Below are 14,974 nucleotides of genomic sequence, written 5' to 3' on the forward strand. Positions count from 1 at the left end.
ACTGGAAGTTAAAATGTAAATCCCAAACCTCCTGTTAAAAATGGTAAATATTGACTCATCAAAGGCGCATGAAGGCGTATCGGGCCCTGAAGCTCCCTCGGGAACGCAGGTAGTCTCCATGGAACTCCACCTCGGCCATGTTCCCGGAGGACTGCCACTGGAACGGCTGCCGGCCTTTGAACACGTTGGTCTTCAGGACGTCCATGTCCCGGATCTGGACCGGGAAAGCAGGCGTTACTTCACCAGAACATGACAGCACTGAAACCAGAAGAAGCTTTAAGGAAAAGGCGGCACCATGATGTATGTGGACTGTGAGTTGGTGGCGTTGAATACTAATCCCACGTGGAGCGCCTGGATCCTGATCTTCACCGAGGGAGGGGCGTTGATGAGGACTCGGCAGGTGTGGTTCCGGCTGGACGTGGTCGGGTTCTCGAAGACGCCGGTCGGGGAAAACAGCTGGATGTCGCAATCTGTGTGAAGGGATTAATAAAGTGGATTAATTGTCTGTCCATCCACTGAAAAGGCTCGTTTTTCAGACAGGTTAATGTGCTAAAAGGCCAAAATTCAACACAAAGTACCCAATTTAACGTCTAAAGTAAGTTAAATAAAATAATGCTAGGTGTCTAAACGTCTTAGCTTACTTGTTTCATCATCTATGATAAGCAAGGGATGAAATTTCACGATACAAAACTCTTGAAAAATGGCTTTAAAACATGCTGGAATCACAATTTGTGAAGAAGCACGTATTTTTATTGTGTCCCAGATATGACGCAGATCTTTTTTAGTGAGGCAATCAAATAATCTTAAATAAGATTATCATAAATCATAAAGTCTCCATGTGTAAATAAATGATAACATTTATTCTTGTATCCTGTATTTTTCTCCCATGATGATATTCACGATTAACCCTGATAACGATAATTCACAACAATCAACTTATTGAGTATCAAATCTCATATCGTCCCCTAGTTTATGCATTTTTAATGATGTTTTTAAAATATGGTGTAAATCCCTGCTATACTCTTTGTCTGTATGAGAGCTAAAGCACAGAGGAGACGGCGTGATAGCTGTATTATATTATTATTAAAATATGTTCAGCTTGACTGTATTGGACTATAATATTGCGTCCACCTCTTCACTTTCACTTTTGAACCTTTTATGTTACAGCATTGGAGTTTAAATTAACTTAAAAGGCACAACCTTTCCACAGTAAGCAAGTGAAGCCGTCTCACCCTGATGGTGGCTCTTCTTGGTGTTCTTCTGAGAGTTGTAGGTGAACACCACTCCGTTCCCGGAGGCCAGCAGGTTCTGACGCACCAGCAGCACGTTGGTCCTGGTCGTCAGGCCGCTGCCCGCCACCTGCTCGCACTTCCTCACCAGCGCCAGGCGGTCGAAGAACGCCACGTACTCCTCTGTGGGAACAGAGACGGCAGCTTATCTGAGTAGGCACGACATGGGAAATATCCTCTGTGTTTGATAAGAAACCTACTTCTGCTGCAGTTCAAAGAGCCAGATTTCACTTGGATCCGGATGACCTCATCGAGGGGCCGGCCTATGGAGACCATGCAGCGCCCGGTCGCCTCTCTCAGGTCCACCGTGCCGGATTCCTCCAGCAGCAGCGTTCCACACACACCTGGTGGAAAGCAGACACTGTGATGATGTCATGATGCACCTGCACGCTGCAGCAGAGGGCGGCATGTGTACTGACTGGGTCCAGGTGTTGGGGGGGCCGTGGTGGAGGGGATGGTGGCGGTCTCTGTTGGGCTTGGCGTGGCGGCGACGTCGGAGGTGGGCGTGGCGTCTCCGCAGCCGGCCGTGAAGCAGCCCTGGATGGTGATGGGTTTGGGCATGTGCATGCAGAACAGAGGGCTGAGGGGCTCCGGCTTGGAGGGGCCCAAGCAGGACACGGTCCTGGACTGGATCCCGTACCCACAGGGCACCGAACACTGGAGGGGCGGGACATGACGGGGTTAATAGTGGGGGTCGCAGGTCCTCGGGGAGAAGAGGTTAGTACGGTCTTTTTGAATGCTTATGTGCAGATTCTCTAATTCCAGGCTGCAATGTTTGTGAATTATTTCCAGATAATATTAAAATATTTGGGGCTGCATCATTAATGCAGACTGATTTGAAAATTCTGGCATCGTCCCTTTAAAATGGGACTCGAGAGACACGAGGATAATGAGAAACACTTTGTCTCTAATGGAAGGCAACTAGGGATTATTGTAAATGTTGATGAATCGGACGATAATCAATCATAATCTGTGTAAAATATCAATATAATGAAAATGTTTCCACAGAGCTTGAGGTAGACTTTCATCATCTTCTGATAGAAAAAAAAGTACCTGGCTCCATGGCTTCACCTCCCACCTGAAGGTGCAGACCTGCACCAGGCACGGCACCGTGGTGGCCGGCCTCACGGCGGCGCCGCAGCGTTCCTCCGATACGGCGCTCTCCTTGCCGTGGACGAACTGGACGCAGGACACGACCCTCTGAGCTACGCCCAGATCACAGGAGGCCGAGCAGGGCGCCGTGCTGAACACCTTCCACCTGGAACACGCCGTTTAAATCATTTTTGCGTTTTTGTCGCAGGTGAAAAGGAGACGTCAGACGTGTGACTCACCTCGCCGGGCAGCTCTGCAGGTTACAGGAAACCACGGCGGTGGGTTTGGGGAAGCTGCTGCACTCCGAGTCGTCCACCACCTCCTCCACCTCCTCCTCCTCCTCCCCTCCTCGTTCTCTGGCACAGTACAGCACCCTGTTGGCCACCCCTCCTCCACACGTTACACTGCACACTCCTTGCTTAGAGCGCCACCTGGTTGTTAGAAAGAATATGAACCCTTATTTTGAAAATCACTTCTTCCTGTAACCTAAATGAGATTTACTGCATTATATTACATGTGTGTGTCTCACATGGGGGGGCAGGGAGACGGGTTGCAGGTCTCGGACTGAGGAGGGGGTTTGGTGGAAGCGTCACAGTGGAGGTCCGTCACCCCGAGTCTGGTCTGGTGGTCCACACAGGAGAACCACACCTGCAGGGTCCCTAAAGAGAAGCAGGCTTTCACTGATCCTGTCTGAGTGACTCTGGTGAGTTTGTGGTGCTTTTTGAAACTCACCGTTGCCGCAGGTCTTGGAGCACCGGCTGATGACGGGACTCCAGACGTACACGGGGGCCTGCCTGGACCGCGGCGACACGCCGGACTTGAACACCAACTGAACTCGGGGGTCAAGAGGGAAGAACGTTTAGACACACTTTTCAAATGAGAGTGAGACTCCTCGTCTTCTACTTTACCTCTCCCTGAGATTCCCAGCCGATTGGACAGACGTCGACCACGCAGGCCAGCGAGTCGGACGGTTCGTCCTGAGGAGAGCAAGCGCTTCGATCCACCTCAACGTCTCGACCGTCTTCTGTCCGGACGCACGACACGACGCGCTTGGCTTCTCCTGGACCGCACACTGCCGAACACTCGCCCGGATCTGACACACGCCACCTTTAAAACACACGCTTTCCAGTCAAACACCTGGAATCATTCTCCTTACTTACAACAGCACAGTGTAGATGGATAGGGTTCATACCTGGCGGGACAGCTTTGCAGGTTACATGTTTCAACAGCGTTTGGAGCCGTGTCAGACGGGCACTCGGAGTCTGGAACCTTTACCACGTCGGCTCCGAGTCTTTGAACGCATCTCACAGGGCGCACTCTCTCTCCTCCACCACACGAGGCACTACAGGGCCCGAACGCCCCCGTGTCCCAGCTGTAAAACAGTAAAGTATGAGTGTGTGTGTGTGCGTGTGTGCGTGTGTGCGTGTGTGTGTGTGTGTGTGTGTGTGTGTGTGTGTGTGTGTGTGTGTGTGTGTGTGATGCTGACCTGGGGGGGCAGGGTGACAGCTGACAGGTAGTGAGCTGTGGTGCGGGTGGAGGAGGTGTTTCACAGTTGTGTTCCTCCAGATGGTTGTTGGTCTCTTCATCAACACAGACGTAAAGATGCTTCTGTACGCCTGGAAAAGGAAGGGAAAATACTTTATCAACACATTCAATTCAATTAGTGGTGATTTTAGGTAATTTTTCAAACCCATACTAATAATATTGCCTCGGTTCAGTTGACATTTGGTGGGATTTGACACTGAAAACGTGTGCGGTCACATACAACGTCCTGATAATAGACACTAAGTATGAGATTAAAGCTCTTTCCTGCACATTATCATATAAACGCCTAAAACAAAGAGAGCTGAGACTAGAATCTACAATCACATCCCCCATCAAATGCATTATATTCTCCTGGTTTTGAATGTTGCTGTGAGTCACTCACCTGATCCACAGGAGACGGAGCAGGCTGCTGTGTGGACCGACCACTTCCCTTTAGGGGTCACTTCTGTCAGGTCGCTGCTGCTGGTTGCTGCGTAGAACTGGTAGGTAATGTTTGGATTGGTTTTCTCTCCGTATTCTTTTCCATATTTGCGATAAACCTGCAAAGAGGAATGGTCATATGTTACACAGTTAGTTGAATTTCTTAAGTATTTTTGTTCTGAAAATCAAGCTTTTTCTTTCACGTGTTTGTTCACCTGTTCTACAAAATATGCAAAAGAAAATAAGTGTCTGATGTAATGTATTCTAACATTTTTCTTTCATAAATGTGTATTACTGTGATAGATATTGGATATACTTTCAATAATCTGTGTTCAGTATTTTTGTGCTCTTTAACAAACAAATATTTTAGATCACACGTTGTGCCTAACAAGATATCCTGAAAACATATTTAAAAAATGTACTTCTTTGCATTTGTTTATCAAAATCCAAATTTTTTTCTTCCTGGAAAAAAGAATATGACGCATTCTTACATCTCGTACCGACCAATCACCCAATAGTTTGGTGACATCCATCAATCAGTCTGTAACGTTTAACCACAGAGAGCTGGAGACAAACACTCAGAAACACGTCACCATACAGAAGATGGAAACCCTCGTTGACCTGTATGTTTACGTCTTCCGACAGCGGTCCTGGCAGCAGCAGCTCCTCCGTCTCAGGCAGCAGGTCGGAGGTCAGGTGGAGGCGGTACTCCAGGTGGTCGTCGTCCAGCGGGGAGGGGTGTGTCGTGTTCAGGGCCATGCTGCCCGTCCCGGACACCACGTACCGATCCCCGACCATCACGGCTGCGGACGCAAATGCCGGGATTAGTTACTTCCTGTTAAAGCCGCAGTAGGAACGTCTTTATGGCGTGCACGCTCTCACCCATGTGGGTGAACAGAGGCGCCCTGTTGACCACGTGAACCTGCGTGGCGTTCGCCGGCAGAGACAGGAAGGTGGTGTACTCTGAAACAGAAAACATTGAATTACACCTGATAATACAGGCTGCAACCAGAGACGGGGAGAGGCGTCGCCCCCTGATGGCCAGCAGAGAGAATGCACGTTTAAGGCACTTCAGCTTTGGCTTGGAATTTTCTCTTAATTGATCCGTTAATTAAATCTAAAACTGTAAAAGGCACTGGATGTGTCCAGTAGTTGTTTGTTACCTTTAGCCTGACCGGCAGCGTAGGAGTCAGAGGTCAAGCTGCAGGAGGATCCGTCTCCGCCACACAGCCCGCACACATCCCTCACTTTCCCAGAATGCAGCACACCATCGCAGCCAAACAGCTGATCGGCGACAAACAAAAAAGTAAGCTGTTAGACTGACTGTAAGGAGTGAAGTGACGTCTGCTCAAGTCCTCCTCTACCTGGCATTTCCCTCTCAGACAAGCGGCCGTGGAGCCGAAGGGAGGCGGGCTCTCCGCCTGGCAGCGAGTCCCGTCAGCAAACTGGGAGCCGCGACTCACAATGAAGTTTTCTCCTTTTGACTGGCAGGTGTATCTGCACTGCTCGTCCCCTGGTCACGACGAGAACAAAAACGTTAAAGAGATAACGATATATTATCCATTTGCATGTAGAAGAAATGAGTGTCTCGGCCCCACCTTGTGTGAAGCCTGTGGCGGGGGTCCAGGTGTAGAAGGAGGCGGTGTTCGGTCGCAGGTAGAGAGGCTGCAGGTCTGTTTGGGAACACTGCTCCGCCATGAAGTCCAGCTGGGTGCGCTCGCATGGCTGCAGCGACACGGAAAGGAAATCCAAATCTTTGTCGGAGGACACTGGACTCGCTTTAGGTTTCTCTGTCTCTTATTTGGGTTCTTCGGTTCTGTGAAATCTCATCCGGTAGGATTTTTCAGTTCTTCTTCACAGAACCGATGAAACCAAATAAGAGTTGTCTACTTTCATGGATTACCATGACACCATATTTGTAGTTCAGGGCCCACTTTGCAACTTTGTGACCTCTATTCCTGCAGGCTGTCCCGTCAGTACTTGTGTTTTTTAAAAAGGCCTCTGATTGGAGCACACAGACTACAAAAATATTGTGAAAAACGTGGGACGGCGACCCTCTGAGTTGAACGTTGACCTACTGTATGGAGGCACAATGTAAACAGTCACCACTTACTTGCTGGTGACAAAGTTCAGCCTGGATAGCCGATCGTTCACAATCACGCCCCCCGAAAGCAGGTCTGCAAAAATCAGACACACTTACAGCAAGTCAAACAGAAGGGAGAAAAACAAGGAGAAACCTGAAGGAGGACGGGTCCGTCTCCCAGGATGCACAGAAACATCATGTGTAATAACAACATAGTTCATCCAACATGACATATGGAAAATGCAATCACACTCGTTACCTCGGGTTGTTGCATTTCCGTGTGCGGTGAGTGACCCCCCCGCCGCACGTCCGTGAGCAGGGTGAGAACTCGGACCAGTTGGACCAGGACCCGTGGACCACGACGGAGGAGCCCAGCTCATTCGAGGACACGCAGCGCCCCTTCAGACACCACTGGGGGGGGAAATAACAGAACATGAACAAACATGCCTTTAATGGGGGAGTGATTGCACCAAAATGCCTCGGTGTGGTTACCTGATGAGGTGCACACTCCGTCCCGTCCAGCAGGGGGACCAGGAGACGCTTACAGGAGACGTTGTTATCGGGGTTAACGTGACAGGACAGGACACGACAAGCTGGCTGATGGGGGAAAACAAGGGGACCAATAATGCAACTAAAAAATGAGGTGCATTTTTTGATGTGAGGTTCCACCTGGTGGTATCAAGCTGCTATTACAAGGGGACGTACCAGGTCAGGGTTGGTGAAGGTGCAGGCTCTCGCAGTGCTGCCGAAAGCTATACGGCACTGGTCATCGACTCCGTAGTACAGACCAGGTTTCCAGTCTTGTAGGGAGCCCCCCAGTGCAGGCAGGTCCTTCACACACTCAGCTTTCCCTTCACTGGGAACATTTAGATTTACACTTATATCACAATGAGAACTCCTTTACTTAATATGTTTTAATCCAAGCCAAATATTACTTGGAATAAGGAATAAACATTATATTGTGACTTCTAGATGAAAAGGCCCTTTTCAGCAGGTCTGCGTGATAAATGAGAGGATTCTTTCCCGTGAACAGCTGCAGCTGCTCCGGACGGGTCGGCCCACCTGAAGAATGTGAGCAGCTGCTGCCGGCTGCAGGGCGACCAGGTCAGGTCCACGCTGTTGTAGCCGCCGTCGGACGCCATCATGAAGCCGCTCCGGCTGCAGGTGTTCCCTACGCCGTCGTGGTTGATTCCAAGACTTGATTGAAAAAGTAAATGAAATGTCAAATGTGAGGGATTTATTGAGATCTGTGTATCATTGTGGATCAAAGTTGGTGGTGATATTTAAACAGCCCCCGGGCTATACTTAATAATTATTATATATAATTATTATAATAATTACCCACGTTGGCACATTTACAGAAATGTCTATTAACTTGTAAACTGTAAATGTAAAGCGATTAGTTATATTCTTTCTACTTAGCTGTGTTAAAATCTTTTTATGGGTCTGTAGTTTCCTAATACCATTTACCTGTGGCCGATCTCGTGAGTGATGGTGATGCCCAGGTCGAAGCCCGTGTCCTCCGTGATCACGCAGCTCCACTCGCTGGAACAAGCCCCGCCCAGCTGGGCCACGCCCCTCACCTGCTTGTTCCCATCGGGCAACGCCAGGTCGTACCTGTTTGTGATGGTCGACGGCAGAAGTAAAATAAAAGTGTGTTTGTTCACTCTTTAGGAAACATTAGGGATAAAAACACCCATTTACCGCGTGATGTATAAGAGAAGGTCGGCGTGCAGCGGGTCCGTGTCGTTGGCCGGGTTGATCCTTCGGCCCCAGTCACACACGCTTCTGAGGGTGGAGGTGATGTTGGCCGACAGCTGGATCTCTGGCTGGAAGAGTAGTGATGATCAAGAAACTCTGGATTAATTAGCAGGCTAACACACTGTATTAACACGCTGTTTTATGAGCTTGATTCGACGATACAACTCTTACTTCTGGCTCCGACAGGATGATCATGCGGACCAGGTGCACCCTCATGTTGGCGCCCAGGGTCATGTCTCTCAGCAGCTCAGAGGCCTGGGATGAAATTACAAAACAAGTCAGATTCATCTACTTCAGCAGGACGTTCACAGTGTAACGGGACTATCACGGAGGTCTTCAACGTTTCTCAGGAGCCCTTGGCTGATGGATTACTGATTAAATGGGGCCAATAATAATGTGTACTGCAGCATATAGTGCCGTGTATAAAGTACCTTTATGATATATGTATACAATGCTAAACCATTCATATATTTTTCATACATTTGATAGATTAATATATTTATAGAACATATTTGTTTTGTTGTATTAGATTGTATTGATGTTAATGTGCATTTTTGTACATATGTTAATATCTGGAAGAAAAAAAAGATTGGATAAAATAATTTCGGGACCCCCTGCTGTAACCCTGCAGACCAGAAGTTTGCCATATAGAATCATAAGGTTCACAATTAATTACTCATGTTCAAAAAAACAGAAATTATATTGTTACATCAATTTTAACATTATAAGTGTTTCCCCGCAATATATCATGTAATTTGAATCCAGAAAGTAGCTGAATGTGTACAATGGTAATATACTACTACTACTACTACTACTACTACTACTACTTCTGCTAATAATAATAATAATAATAATAATAATAATAATAATAATAATAATAATAATAATGATAATAATAATAATAAGATTCAAAAACTACATTTGATTTCAATGTCTAAACATTTGGAGAAATAAAGTATAATATTTTGTCGACTAGCTAGCTAGCTAGCTTGTTTTATGTTTGGCTAGCTAGCTAACAAGCCAAGCTAACGGCCGTTGATGACGTACCTTGCGCGAGACAAGAAGTGTAGTTCAGCAAGCGGTTTCACACAAAACGAAATACTAGACTACTGTGTATTTTTGCAAAATAATATTTTAAATGGACAAACATCATATGTGTAATTGATGGTACAACTCGAACGGGATAAAAAAAAAAGTATTTTCCCCTCGTCGTTGACTGTACGTATTGCAAACCGGAAGTGACTGGACGTCGCCTCCGTTGAGAAGGCAGGAGCAGGAAACTTGAACATGGAGGACGTCGCGTTGAATAAACCTCGCAGATTCCCACCAGACAGGCCAGTACGGTTAATTGTGATGCTAACTGTAACTCCAGAGTATAATATCGTAACGTATATCTGCTTTAATATGTGGATTGTGGCTGCGTTGTAATTCCGTTGTGTTTACTTTCTCGTCTGCTTCGTTAATTTCTTCTGCCGTAAAAATCAACAAGACGTTGCCTTTTATTTCATGTGTGTGGATATACGTGGACGTTTGGGCCTACTGTTGGTAGAACCCGCAAAGTTATGTAGTTGTCGGTCGTGTTTTGTTCATTTTTCTTGAGTTTTGTCCTCTTTTCCGAGTATCTGTCGCGTGGGATAAGCTACAAATGAAATTAAAGTATCGCGAGAGCTCCATGGTGTGACTTGTAGGCCATCATTGGCATCATTTTGTAGTCCAAATACATTATTTAATTTAATAGGTACAAATATTGTCCCATTTCCCTTTCTTAAAAAAACGTTTATGCACATTTAAACATTTTAACTGAGTGTGGAATTCTAAAAATGATTTTCCAAACATGGAAAGTTGGAGAATTTGATATTTTTTGAGGGCCAAGTCATGGAATAGCCTACTAGGGAATTGTGTTTGTAGCATGTTAAAATTGTAGTTGCAAATTAATCAGACTTTAATTTTTCACCATGCTGTGTTTTATTACTGGGTTATTCCTCCAGTTTCCCCCTACTTTGTTAGTGGTACTAAGAGCTTGCCAATGAATAGGTGTAAATATTGTGCCTGTTTTTGGTGGTGTGTTTTTACCTTAATTATAGGTCATGAAATGGAATCGGACATTTGACTTGAAACCCTGTGACCTATTTTTTTATTTTTTTTTTTAAATCAAAGTAACTTGAGATGCAGTACTCCTTTCCAACCCTGGTTCTGTTGCATCGCCCCGTGCCTCTACGTAACACGCACAGACTTACGATGTTGAGGTTGGTGAGGATGTACCGCTCCGTGTCCTGCTTGTGGACCTGCTGGACGTCGGGCCCCACCACCACCAGCAGCTCCAGATGTGTGATATCGGGCACCGGGGACGACCGACGCGGCCGCCCACTCGCTGTGGAGACACGGCAGCAGTGATTGCACCATCACAGAAACGCATGCATTGCGTTATGAATGAGCCTTTTTAAAGTGTGTTTTTATAGTTCCCGTACCTGAGCCGCGGGGAGATGAAACGGCGTCTCTTTGACTGGAGGAGTGATGAAAGAGCTTTAAAGAGGACACAAACAACAACACCGTTTTTTAGAAAAGGCAGCTTTAAACCTGTGTAACTAAATTTAGCCATGTGGCCCAAATACTGGATGAGAACACAAAACTATTTTGGAGCCTTTTAGGTTGTTTTTTATAGTGGCTGCCATGTTAATCCAGTTGTGACTCTCCAGGCTTTTTTTTTTTTTTTACAGGATGATAAACAGTTTAAAGTTGAAGAGTTCAATGTACTTTGCAGAAGTCCCGAGCGTTGGACTCACTAACCGCAGAGCTCCCCGTTCACCCGCGGCTTTCCACCTACCTCGTCCAATGGAGAAGTCATTAGAGCGGCGAAGCCAGGCCGCGCCAGCAGCAGACAGAGCAGGGTCGTAAAAAGCATGTTCCCCCGTCTTCCTGTGTGTCGACCTGCTCTGCTTCAACACCCAGGACAGTTTGTGATCCTCCTCCTCGCCCAGCCAACTATGAGTAACATGTGTCAACAGTAGGGACAAGGTTGATGAGTGGCAGACGTCATTTACTGTGTTTTTTTTTGTTTTTTTGGGCGGGGGATATACTATGACTAATCGTTTGTCACTGAGCAATGAAACAATCCCTTTTGACGATGAGAGAGAATCGGCTTCATTCTCTAATAAGTAACCAAAATCAATTTCAATCAGTTGAATCACTTTGGATACAACCTTTCACGGCTGCAATTGTTGCTGAATTTCCCCCCCAAATTAGGATCAGTAATGTTGTGTGCAGTTCCCCGTGTTGGCCACTAGATGGCAGACGCGATCCTGTGGTTGGATTGAAGAGAACTGGGAGTGCAAAATTACATCCCTTATGTCCACACAGAGACAAAACCCTTTATCTGATGCTCTTTGTTCTTTATTTGGAAGGCAGATTTATCCTCTGGGTCACGGCTGTAATTATTTTCCTGTTTCACTAACACTGGGCCAGACGAGTAGCTTTTCCTGCTAGATTCAACTAGTAGCAGGGGTTTTTATTTTAATAGTTTGTTGCCAGGGAAGTCATTTTTAAATACCTCATTGTGTTTTTTACTGTTTTGCTTTTTACTTCCAGTGAAGCGCGTTTAGTAGAATTTTTTCTTTTGATGTGATAATTAAGCCTGTCCTCCACCAAAGCCATTAGTTGCTTTAATCTACGAACTTCTGCCCAAAGAATCGTACCAAACACACTTTAAATCTTGCTCATACGTCTCTTTTGAAATAATCACTAAAAGATGGTTGATTGACTAAAGAAATCTCAGGTGATTTGGACCAAAACTACAACGATGGTGGCCCTGATGTTGATGATAAATGTCCAGAAATGAACTCTAAATTATGAAACATGTATTGTTTCACCATACTCCTCCTCATCCCCTTCATTTCCTGAGGGGGCGGACAGTTTATCTCCACAAAGCAGAGGATTCAAACCACATCTGTCTGATATCTTGCCTGTCGCTGGTCCGAGTAAACAGCTGGGTGTCGCTGGCGACGACGCGTCACACCGGCATAAAAACCTCCACGTCCTGCCGGATTTAAAGAGCACAACAACAGACTGTGATAAGTGTTGTTGCATCCTCCATTACCCCACGTGTCTGTTCAGAGGGTAGCGATTGTATATTTATGATCCTAAATTATATATCTGGAGCCATATGGGATCCTCGAGTGGGTACAACAGATGACGCCTCGGGGGAAATATGTTGGGTTGAAGGAGGAAGTCGCTTGTGGAATGAAGTTAATCGTAGAAAATCTACTCTTGTTTGATATTTTTGTCATCCTTTGCCCTTTTTTACTTTGCTAATCGTATTGTAGGAATCTATAATTAATATCCAAATGGTACGTTGCTTGTTTACAGCTTTTTGCATAGACGGTAGCTTCACTAAAGTCTGTGATTCGTTCTGAGATGCATCTCTGTAGAACCGAGCTGCTCCGGCCGTTGTCGTTCCCTCCATCTGTCCCGCTGTTATAAAAGATTAATGTGTGCAAAAACTATAAATGTTCTTCCTCTTTGTGACGATCCATCACCTAAAGTCTGCAGAACGTCACCGCGTTGCTTTGACAGGAAAAAGTATGGAGCGTGTTCATTTCAGGAACTCTTTCTTTGGAAGTGACACACTGACGGATGTTTAAAACAATCAAAATGTTTGTTTTTTTTAATCCTGCAACTTATCAACCGTCTTGGTTAAATCCAGCACGCCTTTAATGTCTGACTCACTGAAGCTACTTGCATGACTATTTATAAAGCTGCCAGAACGGCAGATCAGACGCTGAATAAAAGTTACGGCCCAAACATAAAAATATCACCACGAAATTGTCACAACATCCGTTTTTCTAAAACGCTCCTCGTCGTTCTGGACTTCGTTTACGTTCAACGTCTCTGTCTTCAGTTTGCAATCCAAGTGTTTGCAATCCAGTTAAAATGGAGTTTTTAACTGCCTCCTTGTGTTTCAGCTGCTAATTGAGACGAATGTTGTGTTGATGGTATGTGTTCAGCCCGGAGGTGATGACTTTCCAGCCTGTAATGCAACACCGAAGGTGCTAAAACTCAGTGGCACTAAAAATCTAAATATTAAGATATTTTTGGTGGTTTTCCTCCCAGTAGTCCCTCCAGCTGTTTCAGCACAGACGCTGCCGGGTATTTAGTGATGCTGATGAGGGATTTAATAATCACGCTTGTCTGGTTTCTGATAAATGGATAAATATCTGCAAGTAATTACACGGAATCGTTTGAAGGGGGAGTGCATTTTTTAAAATGTGTGAATGATGAGAGGGGAAAATAGAAATCAGTGATGCTCTGCGATCCAGACTTTCTAAACTAAAAGGCTATCGGATACTGAGCAAAACCAGACCAGATGAAACATCGTATCTGGTCTGGACCGTGTTGGTCAACGTGCTTAATCGAAGATAAGAGAAACTTCTCAACCTCAACAATTATCTTGTTAAATACCACACAAAATAAAATCCATCTCTCTCTCAATCATCTCTACAACCTGCAGCCTGTCAGTCGGTCACCATGGCAACAGTGTTGTTGATGATGCGGACGAATCACGTGATTTCCTTCCTGTCTTCGTTATTGCGGTGTTCACCGCTTCATTAGCACCACCGCTTCGTTAGCACCACCGCTTCGTTAGCATCACCGCTTCCTTAGCACCACCGCTTCCTTAGCACCACCGCTTCCTTAGCATCACCGCTTCGTTAGCACCACTGCTTCGTTAGCATCACCGCTTCCTTAGCACCACCGCTTCATTAGCATCACCGCTTCGTTAGCACCCCTGTACGTCATACGGTGATATTCCACGTTAATAACAGTTTGCAATTTATGAATTTACGAATAATGTTGGTTCAGGTGCAGCCAGTGGCTGAGTGATGCTAATGCTAGTAAAAAAATGCTAAACTAACCAAGACCGTTAACAGTAACAACAACAATGTATCCAACGAGCAGATTTTTGCTGTCTATTCGGGGTGAAGTTGGATTGTTTAGACGGTGGCTGCAGCTAACATAAGCTAACATTAGCTGAAGCTAGCTATGGCTGCTGTGAGGGATTTAGCTTTAAATGGTGAACCCTTTAGCTTTTAACACCATATTCTGTGTATTCCAGACATGTGGACTTCTCAGGAAGATGGCCACACACACACACACACACACACACACACACACACACACACACACATGGACAAAGCTCCTATTGGGCTGTTGAATGTGAACGCAGCGGTTATTAATGGACAAATAGCTGAACATCTGTCAGCGTGAGGCTGATGGGACCAGAATTTTTAAAAGCTGCATGGGATTACAAAGTTTGGACACGAGCAACTAATGTGATGAATTGAGACTCGTGTGAGGAAAATGACTCGTGCTGGTGTCCTTTGTGTAGCCCAAATGAGCAATCAATACTTTGAAGACTGCAGAACATTCATCTTGTGCTTCAAACCAATGTGAATTTTTTTATTTATTTTTTGCTTCTCCTTAAGCAGATGCAGAAGGAAATAATTTTCCCTCATTCCCATACTGAGACCATCTCTGCTGGCCTCCTGGACACCTGAGTGGAGAAGTTTTAGACTTCTGAAAGATGTTCTAATGGCCGAACTAAAAGTATCTTCAATTACAAGACGCTCCTAAATCTCACACGAGTTTAATTATTAATGTGGAGTCGGCTGTGAATACGGTTGTTTGATGTCTTGAGGGAGCTCTGGAGGGAGAAGTCTGAGAGAATGACCCTGATGATGTCATCGTGTGGAGATAATGATGCCTTCAGGGTCATCTGCGTTTGAGACTTAAA

At 45.7% G+C, this 14,974-nt stretch overlaps 1 protein-coding gene across 1 annotated transcript; it reads right to left on the reverse strand.

Moving 5' to 3' along the window:
* Positions 1-55: 55 nt before the first annotated feature.
* Positions 56-11,117, reverse strand: adamts13 (ADAM metallopeptidase with thrombospondin type 1 motif, 13). Its single transcript, XM_084023963.1, has 29 exons — positions 11,015-11,117; positions 10,659-10,713; positions 10,428-10,561; positions 8,362-8,445; positions 8,134-8,258; positions 7,900-8,046; positions 7,492-7,626; positions 7,135-7,285; positions 6,922-7,026; positions 6,689-6,840; positions 6,460-6,523; positions 5,945-6,071; positions 5,711-5,859; positions 5,510-5,630; positions 5,229-5,309; positions 4,968-5,149; positions 4,309-4,465; positions 3,868-3,997; positions 3,574-3,753; positions 3,290-3,488; positions 3,114-3,210; positions 2,911-3,040; positions 2,621-2,812; positions 2,343-2,547; positions 1,709-1,946; positions 1,490-1,633; positions 1,233-1,412; positions 295-470; positions 56-214 (listed from the first exon to the last, which is right to left on the reverse strand). Exons 1-29 carry the CDS (start codon positions 11,090-11,092, stop codon positions 59-61), a joined length of 4,074 nt encoding a protein of 1,357 aa, XP_083880089.1. The 5' UTR covers positions 11,093-11,117; the 3' UTR covers positions 56-58.
* Between the last annotated feature and the right edge of the window lie 3,857 nt (positions 11,118-14,974).

This window comes from Eutrigla gurnardus (genome assembly GCF_963514095.1).
Source record: "Eutrigla gurnardus genome assembly, chromosome: 13".
NCBI classification, from domain to species: Eukaryota; Metazoa; Chordata; class Actinopteri; order Perciformes; family Triglidae; genus Eutrigla; species Eutrigla gurnardus.

Bases quoted from the DNA above. Each gene is read 5' to 3' on its own strand.
- adamts13 (XM_084023963.1), bottom strand. From the start codon at position 11,092: ATGCTTTTTACGACCCTGCTCTGTCTGCTGCTGGCGCGGCCTGGCTTC. The intron at 3,489-3,573 runs GTATGAACCCTA...TGTGTTTTAAAG, and splicing joins CTGCAAAGCTGTCCCGCCAG to GTGGCGTGTGTCAGATCCGG. The intron at 471-1,232 runs GTGAGACGGCTT...CCCTTCACACAG, and splicing joins CAAGAAGAGCCACCATCAGG to ATTGCGACATCCAGCTGTTT.